This window comes from Strix aluco, chromosome 24 (assembly GCF_031877795.1).
Source record: "Strix aluco isolate bStrAlu1 chromosome 24, bStrAlu1.hap1, whole genome shotgun sequence".
Classification (NCBI taxonomy): domain Eukaryota; kingdom Metazoa; phylum Chordata; class Aves; order Strigiformes; family Strigidae; genus Strix; species Strix aluco.
In genome coordinates this window covers 3587169-3607514 of record NC_133954.1, presented here as the reverse complement: position 1 = coordinate 3607514, position 20346 = coordinate 3587169, and the positions used below count along the sequence as shown (strand labels likewise).

The 20346-nt window shown below is 52.0% G+C and overlaps 1 protein-coding gene and 1 gene segment (V, D, J or C); one reads left to right on the top strand and one right to left on the bottom strand.

The window, feature by feature from the left end:
* Nucleotides 1-12838: 12838 nt before the first annotated feature.
* Nucleotides 12839-13144, bottom strand: LOC141934210 (feather keratin Cos1-2). The gene has a single exon (XM_074849546.1). It carries the CDS (start codon nucleotides 13142-13144, stop codon nucleotides 12839-12841), a length of 306 nt encoding a protein of 101 aa, XP_074705647.1.
* Nucleotides 13145-16532: 3388 nt separating this feature from the next.
* LOC141934285 (T cell receptor alpha variable 26-2-like) lies at nucleotides 16533-19275 on the top strand. The segment is given in 4 exon segments: nucleotides 16533-16584; nucleotides 17252-17537; nucleotides 18991-19027; nucleotides 19159-19275. Coding segments are annotated over 4 exon segments (492 nt in total).
* Nucleotides 19276-20346: the final 1071 nt, after the last annotated feature.

Genomic DNA, 20346 nt, shown 5'->3' with positions numbered 1-20346 from the left:
GTGCCCTGTGACAGGACAAGGGACATCGGGCACGAAGTGAAACACAGGAGGCTCTGTCTGAACACCAGGGAACCCTTTTTCACTGTGATGGTGAGGGAACACTGGCACAGATGCCCAGAGATGTTGTGGAGTCTCCATCCTTGGAGGTCCTCCAAATCCCTCTGGACATGGACCTTTGCAACCAGCTCTAGGTGACTCTTCCTGCGGCAGGTTTGGACCTGCTGACCTCCAGACGTCCCTTCCAAATGTACCAATTCTGTGTTTCTGTAACAGGAGACATGAGGGAATGCTGAGAGAACTGGCCTTCTTCAGCCTTCCAAAGAGAAGTTTGAGATTTTTTCTGATTTCTAACACTTGACTGGGGGATGCAGGGCCAGATGGAGCCAAACTCTTCTTGAGCACATGGAGAATGCAGAGCACAATGGGCATGATCTGCAACAGGGGAAATTCCTACCAGAAATTTGGATTTTTTTTTTTTTTTTTTTTTTGTCGGTGAGGGTGGTACATGGAATTAGATGGATTGAAGTAAGAATGGCAGTCTGGCTCCTTAAGGTGTTGATTGAAGTACCATTTATTGGAATTAATGCAGGAAGGAAAAGAGGAATAGGACAGGTGATGTTACGCTCCTTCAAATGCTGGGTACCCCGAGTTTTAGAGCATGAGATGGACCTCTAGTAAGGACATGGCAGAAGGTGAAGATCCTACCTGTGCTGAAATTATCTGACATTGTTCTCTTTGGACTTTTAATGGGATTGTCTTAGAAATAGACACAATACTCATCCTTTCTACTGTTGAGTAAAATTACATTTCTACAAAAACACGTTGATTCACTCCTAGAAAAGATGTGGACATGCTTGTGGCATCTTTGCTAAGTGGTCCAAGAGATTCTATGCACCAGAGCACAACATGTGTGTGCCCCTACTCAGGTCAGCTGTCATGCAGGTCTCTAACATCTCCATGAACAATTGTCTTGTGGTTACTGTGGGCCACTGCTTGTGGGGAAATGGGTTCCCTGGTTCATGAGGTATTTCTGTTTGGAAAGAGGGAGAAAGTTCACATTAAATGGAGGGTTTGACAGGGACAGTAAGTTTCTGCCATGTTTGGAGTGGAGTGTCATTCTCCAGGTGCCTGAGACCTACATCCTAGAATGGTGCTGGGAGAAGCCTCAGGGCAGACACTGATGGACCCAGGTGCAGCCAAGCCAGACAATGTGTAAGGGAAGGTGAGAGAAGAGACACAAACATGAAGGAAGGAGAGATTCCCATGGATGTGGCCCTGTGGTCAGTGAGAATGGTTGCAGGGCAGGACTATGGCTCAATTTCTGCTCTCATTTAAAATGCTGAAGTCCTAATGTTGGTGTAGATGTCTGCTGTGACTCTTAGGAAGGCAGATCCATCTCTGTAGCCCCTTGGAGGTTGAGCTTTAGCCTGCTCTTCCACCTGGGAAAGGCTTTGCCAGCCACAGAACACTCCACATTTCTAGGACCCTCCTTTTAGACCAGAAGGAGATGCAACACGTCCATGAGAATATTCCCATTATTACCATTATTGTTACCTGGATCATTATTCAACTCACTGTGGAGGTTTTTTTGGAGAAAAGCCAAAGAGACATAATCAAAATGAACAGGCTTTTTTTACCTCTGTTGTGACTGGTGCATGGGGCCACTCTGGAGTTGATCTGGAAATGGGGTGGCAGTAGGAGTCTCCACCTGCCCATCCCCCACCCCTTCACATGTTCTTTTATGTCTGGGGTGCAGGGCTGCCCCATCCCCACCCCTCACAGGGCAGGGCTCCAGTGGGTGCCCCATGTGCTCTCTGGGTATGTGTCTGGGTGAACAGCCTGATCCCTCATCCTATTCCCTGCTGACCCCTCACCCCTTTCCCTACAGAATAGTTTCTCTGGGTTTGTGTCATCCAGCAGCCTCACTGGAGCCAGGTTCCTCTCTCACGCCGTCAGTTACTCCACCAGAACAAGACACAGGCAGAGCCCCTGGGTGCTGCGCAACAGGGTTCATCTCCTATTTCTGAGGATCTGGGCGAGAGGTGTTTTTCCCAGAAAGCTGATGAAAGACAGAGGAGAAGTGACAGAAATGGAGGAGGCTTCTGTTCTCAGAAGAAATAGCAACATCCCCAGAGAGCTGAGGACACCAGGGAAAGGTGTGAAACCTCAGCGACGAAGATACCCCTGACCTCCCAGATGGCCCAGCAGTGGCTGTGCAAAAGAGCAGGTGATTCTAGCTGGGGAAGTGAGGACTCCACTGCCAGCTGAGCCTCTTCCCACAACTGGGACCCCCAGAGCCCCCAGGGCCCCTCACTGTGGAGATGCTGAGAATGCCCCTGGCTGAGGGAGCCACAGGTGTTGCTGCTGGAGGAGGGAGAAACCCAGAAGGAGCATTTCAGGCACAGGAAGAACAGATCGTTTCTCTTCACCACTTCTTCCTTTGCTCCCCCAAGAGAGTCATTTCCGGCAGCTCTGTTATCTGGGGGCTGGGAGGTGCTTTTCTGACTCTCTCTCATTCAGCAAACAGGCAGGTTGGTCTTGACATGAACCTTGGATATCTCATCCTCACAGCCTTCGTGGGGCAAGTGTTGGGTAAGTCCTGGCTTTCTATCAACAAATACTTCTCTTCCCCTGTGGAAACTCTCACAAGTCTTATCAGGATGATGTGGGGAACTACTCTTGCATAATAGGAAATATTATCTCTAGATGCTCTTACTGTTGGTATTGAGAAGAGAATAGAGAAAAGAGATATCTCAGGCCCCTTCTTCTGTTTTTCTTTCCATTTCAATCAAACTTTCTATGCATCTCCCTTATGATCCACCTGCTGTCAGTCTCACTTGTCTCTGCACTCCAACATTTCCCCCTTTCCACCACTAATTAGCAGATCCTGTCAATGCTGCTACTAGGACATTAAAGCCCTCATCCCACTGACATCAGTAAGGTCTCCCATTCTGCTTCCTGGCTGGCACATACCTGCCGTGGCCTCCAGTCTCCTGCTGATGGTCAGCACAACCAGGGCTCCCTCTTTCCAACACTGGGCTCAGCACTGCATGTACTCAGGGAGTTAGGAGCCCTCCAAGATGACAGAGATGGGGAAGTAGCATGAATATTTTGCAAGAGTTCCCCAGGACCCTCAGGCTGTTGAAGGGGTGTTGGTCCAGCCCACAAAGAAAAGGCATGACAGGCTGTTCCCTGTGCCTCTGGGCAGTAGGACAAAGAGAAGCAGGAGGAGCAGGGACACAGCACAGCTCTCCTCATAGTCCATGCTGACAGGCAGCCTTCTTCTCCAGGGTTTTTCATCCATTTCTGGTTTCCTCCCCAGAGACCCTCCCTGCAGAGTCACTGACCTGCTTTTTCTTCCAGGCACCATGGGACAGAGCACTGTCACCCAGCAAGAAGGAAAAGTCACAGTGAAGCAGAGAGACACCTTCCAGACTAACTGCACATACCACATTCCCAGCTTTTATGCCTTGTTTTGGTACCAGCAGAGGAAAGGCCAAGCTCCCCAGCTGCTCTCGTATCAGGCAGCAGCTGGCCCAAGGCACAGTGGCCGTCTCACCACGTTGCTGAACACCACAGAGAAATACAGTGTCCTGCAGCTGGAGGAAGTCAAGGTCTCTGACAGTGCCTTGTACCTCTGTGCTGTGGGTGTCACCCTGGTGCAGGGAGCTTCCTTGGCTGTGCAAGAAGCCAGGGGAGGGAGGGGATGTGTGTGTGCAAGGCTGAGCTTGGGGGAAGGGTCCCTCAGCTCTCCCCTGGCAGCTCTGCTTCCCCTGGGCACCCAGGGATCTGCAGGCCTAAATTTTCTTCCAGGAGGGGAGAGTGTCAGTGGTTTGAGAGGAAGGAGAAGGTGCTGACAGAGTCTCAGGTCCTCTTGTTCTCACCATGGATTACATGGTTCTTGTGCCCAATGGCTCTGATGAGGGGGCAGGCAATGCAGGAGCTTGTGGCTGTTTGTTCAAAGTTTCCTTGCTGCTGCTCTTTGTTTTCTGTTATTCCCTGTTGCACATTGTTTCTTCAGGTTTTCCTGCAGGCCTCTCTCTTAGAGTACCTGCTCTGGGATGTGTCCCTCAGAGGTCAGAGTTCAAAGTACAATGGAAAACAAATAACATGTCACGGGGCAAAGCTTCTTCCTGGAATTGCATGATGATTCCAATTTCAGATAATAGTCTGAACCACCTTGTGGACTCTCCTGTTGCTGCATGGTGATGTGCTGGGATTCAGAGGACCTGCTCTCCCCAGTGCACTCTCCTGGTCCTTGGAGCCCTTCTCATGCCCTACCTCATGGGCCTGCCAGGAGAGTACCAGGCCTTGGGGACAGCTGCCTCATGCCTGGGGAAAAGTCATACACCAGAGATGGACCATGGGGTTTTGGGCACTGGCTGCTGTCCTTGGGGTGCTTGTCTGGTGGGAGCTGGGGGTGTGTGAGTGACAGGGGGGCTGTGGTGTGAGGGCTGGACAGGTTGATTTCAACATTAACCTTAGGGTCATCTTAGCCCTTTGAACTGTGTAACTGCTGGGCTGTGCAGTGATCTCTTTGGGAGATGGAGCGTGTATAGGTGACCTGTCCTTGCTATCCTTGCTCTTGAGAGCAGATCATACCCCCCTCAATCTCGGGACAGGTGGGAAGATGAGAAGGACAACTTCTGGGGCTCTTTTAAAGGATTTTTTTCACATCATACCCACTCCTGCATATTTGCAGACATCTTTTGACTGAACTTCTTTTCCCAGCACTTAAGCAATAAAAATTCCCTTCTGAACAAACTTGTGAGCTACTGATGACTCAGAGCCTCCAGCAGAATTGGGCTCCTCTCTAGGGGATAGCAGAGGTCAGGTTCCCTTTCTGCAGGTCATGCTCTGAGGCCAAGGGCCTGTGTCTGAGCAGAGATGCCAGAAGGCAGAGCCCTATGGCCACTGGCTGTGGAGGAGCCAGGTATGACTTCCTCACCTCCAAGAGACAGTTCCTGAACAGCCCCCACTGCCATGTGTCCCATCCTCCCCTTCCTCTCCGAATGATGAAATGTCTGCTTGATCCCCGACCCGATCACCCACTAATCAAGACAATGCCTTTCTTCCTCAGCAACTCGATATAATGTCCACCAATAAAAGGACTGTGTGGAGGCAGGGGCTGGGATGCAGAAAGCTTTAATGACTCTGAAGAGGGAAAAGAGTTCACTTTGAGAGGAGGCAGCCAGAGTAGGGAGAGCACCAGCAGCTGCCAAATGTCTGTGCCCTTTGGCCATGGTGGAGATTCCAGAAGCGATCCACCATCACAGAGGGAGAGGGGCTAGCAGATCCCCCAGCTTGGCTTTGTGGGACTTACAAGCCAGAAAAGCAGAAGAGAAGCAAGACATGGGAGAGAGTAGAAGGTAGGGGAGTTAGACTTTGGCCGTGTTTTCAGAGAGACCCCACAGCCCTCCTTTGGAAGGATGCTCAGCCTCTCTGAAATCACTGGCCAAGAGCTCTGTCCTCAGTCCAGCATGAGCTTCTGGGTTCCTGGGGGTCCTTGTCCGCGCTGTCATCAGCGGGTTTAGCAGGGGGGGCATCTTCTACCACAGTAGCGGCTGGTAATGCAGGAGAGGTCAAAGCCCCCAGAGTTGATGGGCACTCCGTCACAGCTGAGGATGCTGCCAACGGCAGCGGAGGTGGAGGAGCCCACAACGGTGTTCTGTGGGAAGGAGCTGAGGATGGGTCCGGGCAGGGTCACCACCACGGGGGAGGGCTGGATGACAATGGTGGAGTTCTGGCACTGCCTGACACAGGGCTCATTGCAGCTGTTGGCCAGGTGGGTGGGGCTGCAGGGCTAATGTACTAATTGAACACATGATAATTGACTAGGTATATAGCAAGTTGTGGCAAGCAATATAATATGCCTTGCATTTCTTCATGGAAAAGGGAAAAGAGGGAGATAGAGGGAATGGGGAAATACAGATCACCAGTCTGGGTTTCTGGATTGATCCCACCAGCAAGGGTTCCAGGGGGCATCCGTCTTTTTTGCTGGCACCTGTCTTCTTCACTTCACTGCACTCTCCAGGCCCTCCCTTTTCTTCCACCCCCCCCCTTGATTTATACCCACTTTCCTTAGGTCCGTCTCCTAGGTCGACACCCATACCTACGTATCCCATGTACAGGAGGGGTGAGGTGTTTCATGGGATGATGTAATTAGCATGATCATGTTAGCCTTCGTTAGCATATTGAGGGGTGTTAACTTTAACATGCATTTCGTGGATAATGAAGCAAAGGTCATTCACCAGACAGATGACCCTTGAAATTTGGCAAGGAGAGCAGAGCCGTCCCGTCTCCACAGGGCTCCCTCCTCCAGCTGCATTTTGTGTTATTCAGGCAGCCTTATGAGCTTCAACCTCCACACCATCCACCTGTGACTCATAGTTTTGTCTTGCAACTGTTTGAGGCATTTCTTTGATCAGCCTCAACTTTTGCTTTCTCAGGCTTTTTTTCTTAGTTTTTCGCAGGTCTGGTTTCTTGTCTCTCAAATCCCACCCTGTGACACAAACACTCCAAGTTCTTCTTTGACCATTGTGATTTCAAAAGGTATAGGGAAAAAGAAGACAGAAGGTGAGAGAGCATATATCTAACTGCTGCAAGGCATACTACTAAAAGGAAAAATTTGCATAATATCACAATACTAATATCTACAAGCCATCTTCCCCACCCCATGAGTCCTGAGGATCCCAGTGATGTCACCCATGACCCAGGGTTCCATCCATCAAACCAGTCCATTGGTTGAAAAAGTTCTCTGTTCCTGTTGACGATCTTCTTCATCGTGGCACGGGTCTCCTCTAGAGAGGTGGTGGCATTGTGGATGGTGATGCAGCATTCTCACTCAGTTAGACTCAGCACACTGCACAGTCCGTCTTCCTTCAGCAATGCTAGCCAGATTCTGCAACACCATCTTAGATGCTTGTTGTGTCTGCACCTTTAATTTCCTAAAGGCATACCTTGTTAGTACATAGAATTGCTAAGTTGAATTTTCTAAAACTATTTGAGGTTACACAATCACATTAGCAGGTCTATAAGGATTTAAATGGGAATACAATTTAATATTCAGGTACAATCCATTAATGCTTAATTTGTGGGATCAGACCGCTCCAGCTAGTCTTTGATTACTTCATCTTGCTGTTGGTGGATGTGGTGTTGTCAGGCCTACATACAGTTATATGAGCGAGCACTGTAACCTGTTTGGTATTTGCAAGCACCAGTGTGCAGTCACAGGTGACTCACAGGCTTCCTTTATTTTGGAGGTGGTTCCCAATAAGGTAGCTTAAGGCACAACTCCAGGTTAGCCTTCCCATAAGTGGACTCATTAAATGTACCTGTAAAATTTCCTGGATTGTTGATTGTAATTGATTGGCAATGATTTATTCCACACTCAGCAGGTATGATTCCACAAATTATATAATAACGTAAGCAGATTACAAATAATAAGTAGCCAATAATGCCTACAGCCATTGAAAGTGCTAAAAGTAACATAGGTCTCCTGTTGTCCAGGATCAATACCCTGTAAAACAAATATATATATAACAAAAGAATAATGGTTAGAAAGAAGGGACAATCCACCTGGTATTGATGTGGAATTCTTTCCCATGGGCATCAGTAACCATCCACGACCAAATATTGATGGGAGCTTTTAGGCTTAGGGGTACTTGCCCCATGGTAGACAAGTCTACTAGAACAGGTTGTCCAGGAGAATGGAGCGGGTTTGCAGGGTCTTTAGTCTCCTTTTTCCCAGCGAGTACGGACGGAGGCTTAGGACAGAACGCGGTAAGTCGTGGGCATCCATTAATTCCCCACAGGCTGTTTACCCTCATTGCTGCATCTGGCACCCGTTGTGGCCATCCCAGTTCGTGGGGTTTTAGGGCCCGCTTTAGAAGTCCGTTGGTGTGTTTCACAATCCCATTCACTTGGGGATAGTATGGAATATGGAAAATCCACTGGATTCCTTCATCTCGAGCCCACTCCTGAACCACCCTGGCAGTAAAGTAACTACCATTGTCTGATTGGATTGATTTGGGCTTAGGCAAGCAGCTAAACCAGTGTTTTAACCCCTTCACTGTATTTTCTGCACTTGCTTGAGATACAGCTTTTGATTGGGTTAGGCCTGACACTATTTCCACTCCCACCAATACAGAGCGTTTTCCCTCGGAGAGCCGGAAAGGAACAATATAATCCACCTGTTTGTTTAGTAGGTGGGCAGGGTGGTTTCCTGACTGGGTCTGTCTCCCTGCACAGCATTAGAGCCACCAATCAGAACATCGTTGATATATTGATATATCCTGACCCCTTCCCTAGGAGGGATTTGAGCAAGCTCCTGTGCTAGTGCATAATGAGCGATGGTCGGCGAATGGCGGTATCCCTGGGGGAGACGTGTAAAAGTAAATTGCACTCCTTCCCATGTAAAGGCAAAGCGATCTCTGTCTGCCTCTTGTATGGAACCATAAAGAACATATCTTTCACATCAATAGTTGCTAAGATCTGGTGGGCTTGTTCCTGTATGGTTGCAATCAGTTCAGCTATGTCAGGTACTGCAGCTCTTAGAGGACCTGTATTGGCATTTAATCGCTGAGTCAATCGTCAGTCACCACTTTCTGTGAGATTTGCGGACTGGCCACACTGGGGAATTATAGGGTGAGTGAGTTGGAATAATTATCCCTTGTTCTCGCAGCTCTGCTGTCACTGGAGCGATCCCCTCCCTGGCCCCTAACGGTAAGGCGTAAGGTTTCATGTTAACAATTTTAGAAGGAGGAAGTGCAGGCGCTTGCTGTAAAAATCTTATAGAGGCAGTTGGGGACCCAAATTTCCATTCCCTTCCTTTTGAATCCACCCAGGCTTGTCCCTTCAATAGGTCAAGTCCCAGGATATTTGTGGGGAAATTTCCCAGGATCATAATAGCCTCTGTTGCAGTTTCACTCCCAGGTAACCAGCATTTCACCCAAGCAGTCGGCTGTGGCTTAGAGTCCCCGAAAACATCTGTAACCCAGATCTGCTTTTTGTCGGCAACTGTGCCATTGTGCTTGGCAACATCAGCTTGAAGCACTGAGATCTGAGCACCCGTATCTACTAGAAATGTAATTGGCATTTTAAGGGGGCCAAGAGGCAAGGTAATCAACAAGTCTCCCTTCCTATTTTCTGTGAGCCTACTTAAGTGGACCCACCCGCCACCCCCCGGCTCACTTACTGGGGATGGTGCATCCAGTTTCCCCACCCAAAATCAATCAAGTCCTCTTCAGGGGCAGTTGGTGTTTGAGAAGCAATTACCACCATCTCGTTAGTTTTCAGTTCTGTCCCTCCCTTCGCCTGAAAGGTCTGCTCAGTTGAGGGGGGCAGCTTCCTTTTGTCTTTCCAGTCTCGAATGAGCTTTTCTAAAACTGTAGTAGGCATACCATCCATTAACTCTTGGGGAATCCCCTGTCCAATTCCCTCAGTCCACAGGAGATTTTTCTTTGCTCTTAACACTTGTGGAGGGGAAGGAAATGACTTTTCCTGCTGTTCCACTCTGAGTACTGAGGGCTTAGGTTTACTCATTCCCCCGGTAAGGCCCATTGTCCGGCCGTAATTTATTAAGCCCTGAGCTATCTCTCCCCAGGTCATGGGTCCTCCCCCTGCCAGTCTCCCCCCTCATGGGGCTAATGCATTCCACAAACGATCTTGTAATTGTACTGCGTATGATTTCAAAGAGTCCAGCAAGCCCTGAATCAGGGGAGTCATTTGATCGGGATTAGCAGTTAATAGCGTCGGGGAAGGCTGCTGCAGAACCAAACGCCTGTCATGAATTAATTGGAGACAACCAGCCTTCTGCAGACTTTTGGTCAAATGATTTATGGTTGGGATCTCAATACGTACTGGATCCCCCCTTTCCAAGGGGTCCAGACCCCCAGCCCAATAAGCAGTTCATTAACGACCACAGCTCTCTCTGGTCTTCAGTAATTAAGAAAACCTGTGGCTCCCAGTACCCCTGAGCCTCATCTTCTGATAACAAGATTTGGTTGCCACCAGTCAAAATACCCTCCACACATATTCAGTCCCGGTTTCCTGAGCTCGTCGGATACATTTCTCCTGAATTTTTGCAAGCTCAGTTGCTGGATATGGTTTAGTTCGAATGGTGACCTGCGGAGCTCTTCCACCCTGACCATTGGTGGTCTCCATTTTAATTAATGGTCTTAAATTTGCCCTCTCATTTTCAGGGTAAAAAAATTCTCGGCTTTAACTCCTTTGTTGGATACAATGGTCTAGCTGCTGATTTTGCCAGAGTTCACTATCAGGAACAGAGCCAAGACCTGTCCGGTTGCAGGTTTCTTGTTCATTCCCCTCTTTTTCAGACCATGAATTTTTTTCTCGATCCAAGGCATCTAACAGAGCCGTGTGAGGTTGCTGAGTGGTGTTACGCTCATCAGGTAATTAGCTTTTCAAAACTTCAATTTGCTCTTGCCAGAGTTTAGTTTTTTGTTCAGTAACATTACGTTCCTCAACCAATTAATCCTGGAGAGCTTTTACCAGATCTTGTAGGGATTTGATCATTTCCCCTGTTAGTTCTTTGTTAAAATGTTTATCTTTTTGGGCTGCAGTCAGTGCTGCCCCTAATATATCACACACTATAGTTTTCCTTTGCCTGGTTGCAATTCTTGCACCCCCGCAAGCACACTGATATAGCTTGCCAGAGCTTCTGGATTATGCCAGTTTCCATGGGCCCAAACCTTTACTAAAGAAGGAGGACAAGCCTTCAGTCCTTCAGTTTCTCAAAAATAGGGGAGCAGTCAAGACCAATATTTCCCAGCCAGTCATGGCTTGCCACTGCTCGAACCTGTCTGGTTTCTTGTCTCTCACACACGGCCACCTCCACTCAGTTCCCAGGAATGTCAAGGTGGTTGTTTTGAGTATCTCTAAGGAGGAAAAATCAGTGACCTCCCTGGGCAACCCACGGCAGTTCTCAGTCACTCCCACAGCACAGTAAAATGTGTTGCCCCCTTGCCAGGGCACAGGACACTGTGGACGTCCATCCACACAAGGATTATCCCATTTTGGTCAGTCATGCTTTTAGTGCATTTTCTGGAAACAGATCTCGTCATTATATCAGCTGTCAAACACGACAGCCTGGCCAGTGTTGGCAGTGAACAAATACCAGCAACTTTCCCATCCTTGTGTCATAGGGTGTAAATCAAGGTGTACAGCACAGGAATAAGTGTGATAAAAAGAACAGTTGCTGCTCTGTAAAATACTCCAAACTCTGGCACAAATACCCTCAGGCTGAAGTGTAAAGCCTGCATGGATCCTGAGCTCTTTTCCTACCTTTCCAAGAGCTCTTTATTTGGGCTGGCAAACCAAGGGTCATGCCAGGAGTCAGTAGCAGCACTTTGGCAGTGCTTTGGCCAAAGGCCTTACTCATCTGTCAGAAACAATGCCATCCCTCCCTCTTCTATAAGGAAAATTGCAGACAGTATCATCATTGCCAAGGACCTGAGGTACCTTCTGCTTGTTACAAGGTTCAGTGTGGTAGCATAGGAGGTCTATATGAGATGATGATGATGGTGATTAGCAGCATGACTAGGGAAAAAAGATTTCAGACATGCAAGTGAAACACCGTTATAAAAATTTGTCCTTCAGATGTTCTGAGCTGTGCTTCATGAGCCATAATTCCCTCTTCATGTAGGATGAGTGTGAGGGGATTTCCATTCTTCCACTTGTACACTTTTGTCAAGGCATCTGGATGTTCACATAGGAAATAACATATGAGAGTGTAGTGTCTGCTGAGACACATTTCCACTGATCAGAAGGGATGAGACTTACATGTAACAAATTCCTCTCTCCCCACAATGGCAGCCAGTTCCTGAGCACAAACTCTCTGGAGGGACCAGTGAAGCAGTCAGGAGCTCTGCACTTACCCACAGCTCTCTTGGGAAGTGCACCCAGCACCCTTGTCCTCACTGATCTTCATGTTCTCCTGCACACTCTGTCTCAGAGCAATTAGATCCCCCTCAGAAATACACTGTTTCACTGTCCCCATTTCTGTGCTGACTACCCTCAGCTCCCACAGGTGTAGCTCCAATTTCCAGCCTCAAGATATTCAGCAGCATGGGTGACTTTTCCCTGCTAGTCCCGTCCATGTGTGCTGGCCATGGCCCCTAGATTGAGTGGTGGAGGGCAGAAGAATATGGAGTAGCAGCTCTGGGCCATCCCAACGGCCGTTCCTTTCTTTACTACTCTTGCCATTCTGCAAAGCAAATCACCTTTCAGAGCCCAAAGCCAACCCCCTGCCAAGGCAGTGCAGCTCCAGCCATAGCAAGAGGAACGCTCTTGCTCAGGAGCTGATGGGGCTGCTGAGCCCTCAGAGCCTCCTGCCTTTCTGGGCATTTGTGCACAGGGACACAACAGGGCAAGGTCTCCTTGTGCCCTCACCCCCTTGCACCCAGAGCAACACCCTTCTCCTTTGGCAGCTTGGGGCGTGTCCACACAGGGAAGGACCACATGGTGGACAGGCTTGAATGCAGCAGAAATTCAATGAGTCAAAAGAAGGAACAAAGTCACTCCAAGTGGAGGTCAGCAGTACAGGGAACCCCCTCTTAGGGGCAGCTGAGAATCTGCAGTCCTTGGCCATAGAGAAGTTCCTGCATGATGTCTGTGCCTGTCCCAGGGAGGGAGAGGAGATAGATGGATGTTACCCAGCTGGTGCAGGGGGGTGTGAGGGGAGGCAGTAAACAAAGAAAATGGACAAAAAGACAAAACCATTCAGCTACCCTGAAAACAATCTCCAAAATGTTCATCCTCTGCCCAGCACCATGTTCTGAGTTCCTCAAGGTGTGTCCGTAGGGATTTACCAGGACCTTTAGCAGGGGGGGCACCTTCTGCCACAGTAGCGGCTGGTAATGCAGGAGAGGTCAAAGCCCCCAGAGTTGATGGGCACTCCGTCACAGCTGAGGATGCTGCCAACGGCAGCGGAGGTGGAGGAGCCCACAACGGTGTTCTGTGGGAAGGAGCTGAGGATGGGTCCGGGCAGGGTCACCACCACGGGGGAGGGCTGGATGGCAACGGTGGAGCTCTGGCACTGCCTGACACAGGGCTCATTGCAGCTGTTGGCCAGCGGGGTGGGGCCGCAGGGCCGGCATGGCAGGCACTGGTCATAGCAGGACATGTCTCTGAGGGTGGAGGTGCACCTGGGAGAGAGGGCAGGGAGGAAGCAGAGAACAAGGGTGGGTGAGGAGCTGCCTGTCACAAAGGAGTCAAGTCCACTACTTAGTGGGGATATGGAAGCTCTGCTAGGAGCCACATGGTCTTCATTCCCCACAGGGAGATGCCTGGCCTACGGAGGCTCTCTCCTAATTCATAAACTGAAACCATCTTAGCCTCCCAGTCTCTCTGTAAGCAGACCTGGTCCTCGTTTCCGTCTGTCATGGCAAGAAAATCCAAACCCCACGACAGGACAGAGCAATATCAGCTGGGACATCTCCAAAGTGGAGATGTCCCTTTAGAAGAGGAGGAGAAGGGGCTTCAGACTCACCTGGTTCCCAAGCAGAAGGAGCCAAGAGAAGTGCATGAGAGAGCAGGGACTTGGGCTGCCTTTTATACCTGCCCTTCACTGCCGCAGGACCAGAGGCACCTTTGCAGAGGTAACAATGTTCTGATGAGCTCATCTTGAATGCAAACCATCGCAGCTAATGCTATGGGCTGTGCTTTCATTTCCTGCACTGCTCCTTTTCATTTCCAGGTTTGTGCCATGCCCATTCCCCAGTGAAGGCTTGTTCTGAGCACTGGGATGAAAGGCCCCAGGATTTCTAGGGCAGGAATGCAGCAGTGCTGGCAGAAGACTCAGCTCAAGTGTTGGATGTTTCCAGAGCAGGCAAGTGATGTCAGTCTGGGTCACTCTGTGGGGCTCTTTGAAGTGTTGTTCTCAAGAAAAAGTCCAGCCATCCTCAGCCACGCTCTATGAATCCCGCACATAAGATTGTTCCATAGCCTTCTCTTTCCATGTCTCCCTCCTCAGCTCACCTCAGTGGTCACTTGTTGTTGCCTCCCCAGGTGTAGGTGTTGTTGTGCTGCGGTTTGACCCCATCCTGCCTAACACTGCCCAGTGCCCAGGGATCCTCAGCAGAGTCCATGGTCCCTTTTGTTCCCATGTGTGTTCTTTCCTTGTCTTTACTTGTAAGCAGACAGGTTTGTGTGGATGCACATGGGAGCACACATATTTATATAATTCCATGCTGGTGTGCACAAGTGTATGTGTGTGTGTCCTTGTGTGTCCTTCATCACGAGGGAATATGCTGCTTATGGCCCGGCCAGTCTCCTCTGCTCTGTCCATGAGCACCACAGAGCAGCAGGTTGCCAGGGTCAGAAGGAGCCTGAGTGCAGCTGAACGGTGATGGCACCAGCCTGCTAGAGATGTGTCCAGGGAAGACACTCTGAAGTGCAGCCCCTGGATCCTGAGCCCTCCTTTTCATGCCCCTCCAAAGCTCACGCTCCGCTGCTGCCAATGTCAGGCCACTACAAGGACGGTTTCACTCCAGGTTGGCTCCTTAGTTTAATTCAGTGTAACAGCAGTGGGAGTGCCTCAGCACGGCTGGCAGTGCCCCCTCCCTGCCTCTCCAGGCCAGGACACGGCTGCTCTCCCCAGCTCTAGAGAGTTCAGAAGGACGGGGATTGCTTTCTGGGCAAGGAGAAAGGCTGAGGAATCCTGCTGACCATGTGCTGGCCATCCCTGAGTGCATCTGCTTCCCGTGCAGTGCCGGTGGTGTCTGGGCTGGGACATGGCCCTCTCTCAGGTCCATCTCCATGACAAATGTGTTTTTGCATGCCATCAACCTGGTGCTGTATCAGGCAGGGACCGAGATCTTGGATAAAACAGGTACTGAGTGAAAGGAGCATGAAGCCTGATATCGCTGTGCTGTGAGGGGAAGGACAGACCCCGTGGTTTTCACAAGGAAAGGTAAAGAGCTGATGACTGCTTTGGATTTCAGCCCACAGGGACCTTCCTGTCCCACACTGGAAACTTATTCTGAGTTCTCAGCAACTGCCTCAGGGAGGGAAGGGATGCTGAATTCAAGACTGCATCCCCCAAAGTCTGCTGCAGTCCCACAGGGGTGTCACAAAGAGACTCTCTTTCTGACAAAGGCTGTGTACAGTGGGTAAATGTTCTAAGCCCATCTCCCCTCCTGAATATTTGTCTGCCTGGGCTCAGGCCCAGCTTGGACACAGTGCAGCCAAGGCTTCCCCCCTTCCCTTGAGTGACCTCGGGGAGATCAGTGCCAGGGAGCTCTGCTGGGAGAGCTCAGCCAGGGCTGATTCCCCTCTCCATGGAGCTGCTGCTGAGCTGAGGCTCTCATGTAGCTGAGGGAAACCTTGCTGGTGTCTCAGGAGGTAACAGGCACTGTGGACAAGGAAAGGGCAGGGGAGGTGTGTACCTACAGTTTAGCAAGGACCTTGACAGACTCTCTCACACTTCATTTATGACAAAATTTGTTAGAAATGGTTTCAGTAAGAGAATGATAATGTGGGTGGAATATTGGCTGGACTACCAGGCTCAAACAGTTCTGATGAGTGGTGCAAAGCCCAGCTAGCAGACACGTACTGTTGGGCTTTCTCAGGGATCAGCAGGAGGATCAATACTCCAATGTTTTCATGAACACCACGAGCAGTGGGAAGGTGAGAATTTTCTGCAAGTTTGGGGATGACACCCAACCACAGGCAACAGGCAGACACTGATCTCTGTCAGACAAATTGTTGCCAGCAGGTCCAGGAAATAAGCGTTCAAAGGAAAGAGAGAAGATGGACTGGACTGTGGAGGTGCTCTGTGTCATGAGTCGAGGCAATGAAGAGCTTCTGGGATAGGGAAATTTCTAGTTAAGCAAGAGGCTAAAAGAAAGAATGAGAACTGGAATGGATTTCCCTAGGAGATTCTGCATCCTCCATCCCAAAGCAGCCTGATTTAACAGGAACTGTTGCAAGCGGCATTTGATCCAGACAACCTCTGCAGGTCCCTGCTCAGCTACACTGTGGCTCTGTGATTCCCCCTGTCCCCTGCCCTCCCTGAAGCCTGCACGCCCAGGTCACCCTTGGCCTCCCATCCCCTCTGCTAGAGAGCAGCTCGGAGGCATTGTGCTCGGCCTGCAGAGGGGCAGCTGAAGGGAGGCTCTCAGCCTCCTCCGTGCCATGGGCAGGAGGTGAGTGGCTGCTGTTTGCAGGCGCTGAGCTCGGGGACAGCTCTGGGAAGCTGCTGCATGTGCTGGGCCAAGGCCCTGCTGCTGCCCCAGGCTGCAGCTGGCGCTGGGCAGGCTTCTTCTTGCTGGGGAGCCCTTGCTGGAGGAGGGAGAGAGTGGGATTGCCGGGAGCGCAAGTGGTGGCGGTGCAGAGCCGCTGAGCACTCTGAGCCCGGGCGAGCCCCCGAGCGGCGCCGGCGCAGGGCTCAGCCCCGGGGCGGAGCTGGCGGCGGCCGAGAGGAGCGGAGGCGGCGGAGAGGAGGCGCCGCGGCCGGAGCAGAGAGCCGGGGCTGGCGGGGGGCAGCGAGGCGCGGGCGGCGGAGCGGCGGGATGCGGCGGGGCCGGGGCGCAGGGCTGGCGGGGCTGGCCGCGGTGCTTCTGGGTGCGCGGGGCTGCCGGCGGGGGCTGGGACAGGGGCTGCGGGGGCCGGGGGTGGGCCAGGGCTCGCCTGTGACCATCCTGCTCCTCTTGAACCTTGTTCCCTTTTCTGTCCTCCCATGTGAACCCAACTAGGTCATTCCCTCCGAGCTTGCCTCTCTATTCTCTTACAGCACTTTTGCTCTATCTATCCATCCATCCATCCATCCATCCATTCTTTCCTCCCAGCCAATCTCTTTTCCTCAGTCCCTTCTCCTCTTCCTCACTCGGACTGTCCTTCCAAACATCTCATTCACTTCCAAACAGCTCATTCCCTTCCAAACAGCTCATTCCCTCCCATCTTGCCTCTCTATTCTCTTACTCCACTTCTTCATCCATCCATCCATCCATCCATCCATCCATCCATCCACCCATCCATCCATCCATACATACATCCATCTCTCCCAGCCAATCTCTTTTCCTCACTCCCTTCTCCTCTTCCTCACTCGGACTGTCCTTCCAAACATCCCTCATACATTCCTGTCCCCAAACAACCACTCTCAGAGGAACTGTTTCTCTATCCTGTGTTCTCAGATCACACCCCCATCATCTGTGAAGTGTCTCCTTCTCCCCTCTCCCTCTGCACGACATGTTCAGCTGAAGCAAAGGGATTCTTCTTTTCTCCTTGGCAGTGGCTGCGGGCAGAGCCCAGGTGCAGCAGGAGCCGTCGGCAGAGACCAACGAGGGCACCGGCGTCACCATCAACTGCTCCCACCCCAACATCCAGACCGGGGAGTTCATCCACTGGTACCGTCAGCTCCCGGGCCGAGCCCCCGCAATCCTCGCGCTCACTCTGAAAGGCTCCAAAGAGCTGCAAGCCCCGCCGGGGCGGCTGTCGGTGGCGGCAGACCGCCGGTCCAGCGCCCTGTGGCTCGCCCGGCCCCGGCGCGGGGACGCGGCGGTGTATTACTGCGCGCTGGGAGACACGGGGAGAGGAGCCGGGGCTGCGGCCGGGCACGAACCGCCGCGGGCGGGGCCGGGCGGGGCCGGCGGGGGCGGGGGAACAGCCCGGGAAGGGCCCGCCAGGGGGCGCTGCCGCTCCGCCCGCCGGGGCCGCCTCGCCCCGCCCGGACCCGCCCGGACCCGTGCCCGGCCCCGTGTCCCGCGCCGCTTCCCCCGCCCGCCCGGCCCCGCCACCAACACCGGCACCACCAGGCCCCCCCAGCAGTCAAGGCCTGGCCTCAGCACCTCTTCTCATTGACGGCCGCTGCGGGTCTGTGCTCCCGAGGCCACCAAAGAGCCGCGCTTGGGCAGCGCTGCCCAGGGACAGGCAGACGGGCTGGGCAAGGCAGGCAGGGCAGGGCGGGCTTTCCCCCAGGCTCTCTTGCTGCCTCCCGACGGGCTCAGACTCTGCTGCCTAACGGGGCATCCTCGGGCCTGTCTGTAACGGCCGGCCAGCTCTGCCTCAGAAATGCCTCGCCCAGGGGACAGAGTCCCAGAGCTTTTGCCCTTCCCGGGCACATGCACCAAGGGCTCCCCCAAGGCTGTTAGTACCGCCAACAGCCTCCCTGCACGTTCGACGGAGCCAATTAGTAACGGGACAATTAAGAATCCAACGCAGCCAGGAAGTACCCGGTGCAGCAGAGCTCCTCCTGCCCACGGGCAGCCGGGCAGCCCTCGGCTCACACGGAACATACAGGGCCCCTCCTTGGGCTCCGGCCTTTCCCCCCGACGACAGCCAAGGGAACCCCGAGCAGGTGCTTTCCTCTGCCCCGGCCCCACGGGCACTCCAGGGCTGAGTTGCTAATGCAAAACTTTCCTTGAGAAAGAACAGCCAGAAGAGGTTGCACATTTCGTTACTTTGTAAAAGCTCCGACATACAATGAAAAACTGCATCCTCAGTTACAGGCTGTCACGGAGCTTTCAAAATGTTTCTGCTCATGTTACAGGTTCATCCCATGGAGTCAGGATTTCAAGCTCCACAGTGAGAGGAGAAGCGGATGTCAAGGTCACAGGCACGTTCAAGCGCTCCCCTCAGTAGCTCATTGTTGAGACCATGAGCCTGTTTGACAGGATTCAGATTTTTCTGATTTGAGGCCCAGGAGACACAGGAAAAGCCTGGTCTGGGCACCTGAGGTGGGTTAAACTTGGCTGGGTGCCAGGTGCCCCACCAAGCTGCTCTATCACTGCCCCTCCCCAACTGGACAAGGGAGAGAAAATATTACCAAAGCCTTGTGAGTTGAGATAAGGAAGGAAAGATCACTCAGCAATTACAGGCACAGGCAAAACCACTCACTTTGGGGAAATCAGTTTAATTTATTGCCAATCAAATCAGAGTAGGATGGTGAGAAATGAAAAACAAGTCTAAAACACCTTCCCCCTTCCCCCCTTCTGAGGCTCAGCTTCACTCCTGAATTCTGTGCCTCATCCCCCTAAGCAGCACAGGGGGATGGGGAATGGGGGTTGTGGTCAGTTCATCACACATGTCTCTGCTGCTCCTTCCTCCTCACACTCTTCCTCTGCTCCAATGTGGGGTCCCTCCCATGGCAGACAGTCCTCCATGAACTTCTCCAACGTGGGTCCTTCCCATGGGCTGCAGTTCTTCACTGGGAAGAGCCTGCGGGCTCCAGCCGTTCGCCTGGGAACCCTGTGTGGCTCAAGTAGCCAACACAGCTCTTCAAAGTCCATGGTCAGAGGGTTCCAAGGCACAGAGTGAAGGATCAGCCGTGGTGCCTGTCCCAGCTGCACTTTGTAACTGTGTTTGCAGGGAACTACTGGCAGGGGGACAAACAAGGCAGAGCCACAGGCATGGCCAGGCCAGCACATGGATCAGCCCCATGGTCACATGGCATCAGCCCCTCTTGTCCCTGTTTCCAGCTCTCCTCCCATGCCTGCTCCAGGACAAACTGCCTTGATCTGTGTCTCTGCTGCTTCCCCTAAACAACCCATGCACAACCCCTTGCACAGTCCCCAAATGCTTTTCCACTGCATCCCATAAGGATTTCAATCCCATTGCAGGCAGAAACACCCCTGAGTTTATAAGATGATCCTCTCTTCTCACTCTCCTCAGTGGTGTCACCTCCACACAAGAATTCAACTGTGATACCTGAAGGGATGTGGACAAGATGTCTGTGGAGCAGAGGGTTGTGCTGGATGTCCTCCTGTCCAAGAGAGGTCATGTCTCTGACTCTGGCTGGGATGTTTACAGCACGTGCTGTTCCCAGAGACATTTCCCTTGAAGGGCCTCATCTGTGGTGTGGGGAGAAGGGAAAGAGAACTCCTGTAGGGACAGGAACTCCTCCTTCCAGCTGCCTTTGGCTGTTCCAGGTTCTACCTCCCTTTAGACACTACTAAAGAGGGACAAGGAGCCCATCAGGGGCTGCAAAGGGGCCTGTCTCCAACCCCGAGAGAGGTGGGTGCAGGCCCCTGTCTCTGGCTGGACACGGGATGGCAGGAGAAGTTCACCATGGACACTCCTCCCATGCTGGAGGCTGGTTGGGCTGGTTGTGATCTCCAGGAGCAGCAAGAAGCAGGCAAACAGCCTGCAGCTTCCTATTGCCTGACAGCAGGCTGCTTGATATCATCCTTCAGGCTCCTGCCTGAACTTCCAGGTGCACCAGACCCTGTCAGCAATGTGATTGGAGCTGAGAGGCACCACTTCTACAGCAGCGTATGTGTGTCTGAGGGGATGCTCAAGCACCTCCAGACTTGGAGGGCTGAGAAAAGCCCATTTGTGGCCTGACTGCCCAAAGATGAGCCCCCCAGTGCTGAACAACCTCCCCTTGGC

What these genes read in the sequence shown, in the direction of transcription:
- LOC141934210 (XM_074849546.1), bottom strand. Translation starts at nt 13,144, where the DNA reads ATGTCCTGCTATGACCAGTGCCTGCCATGCCGGCCCTGCGGCCCCACC.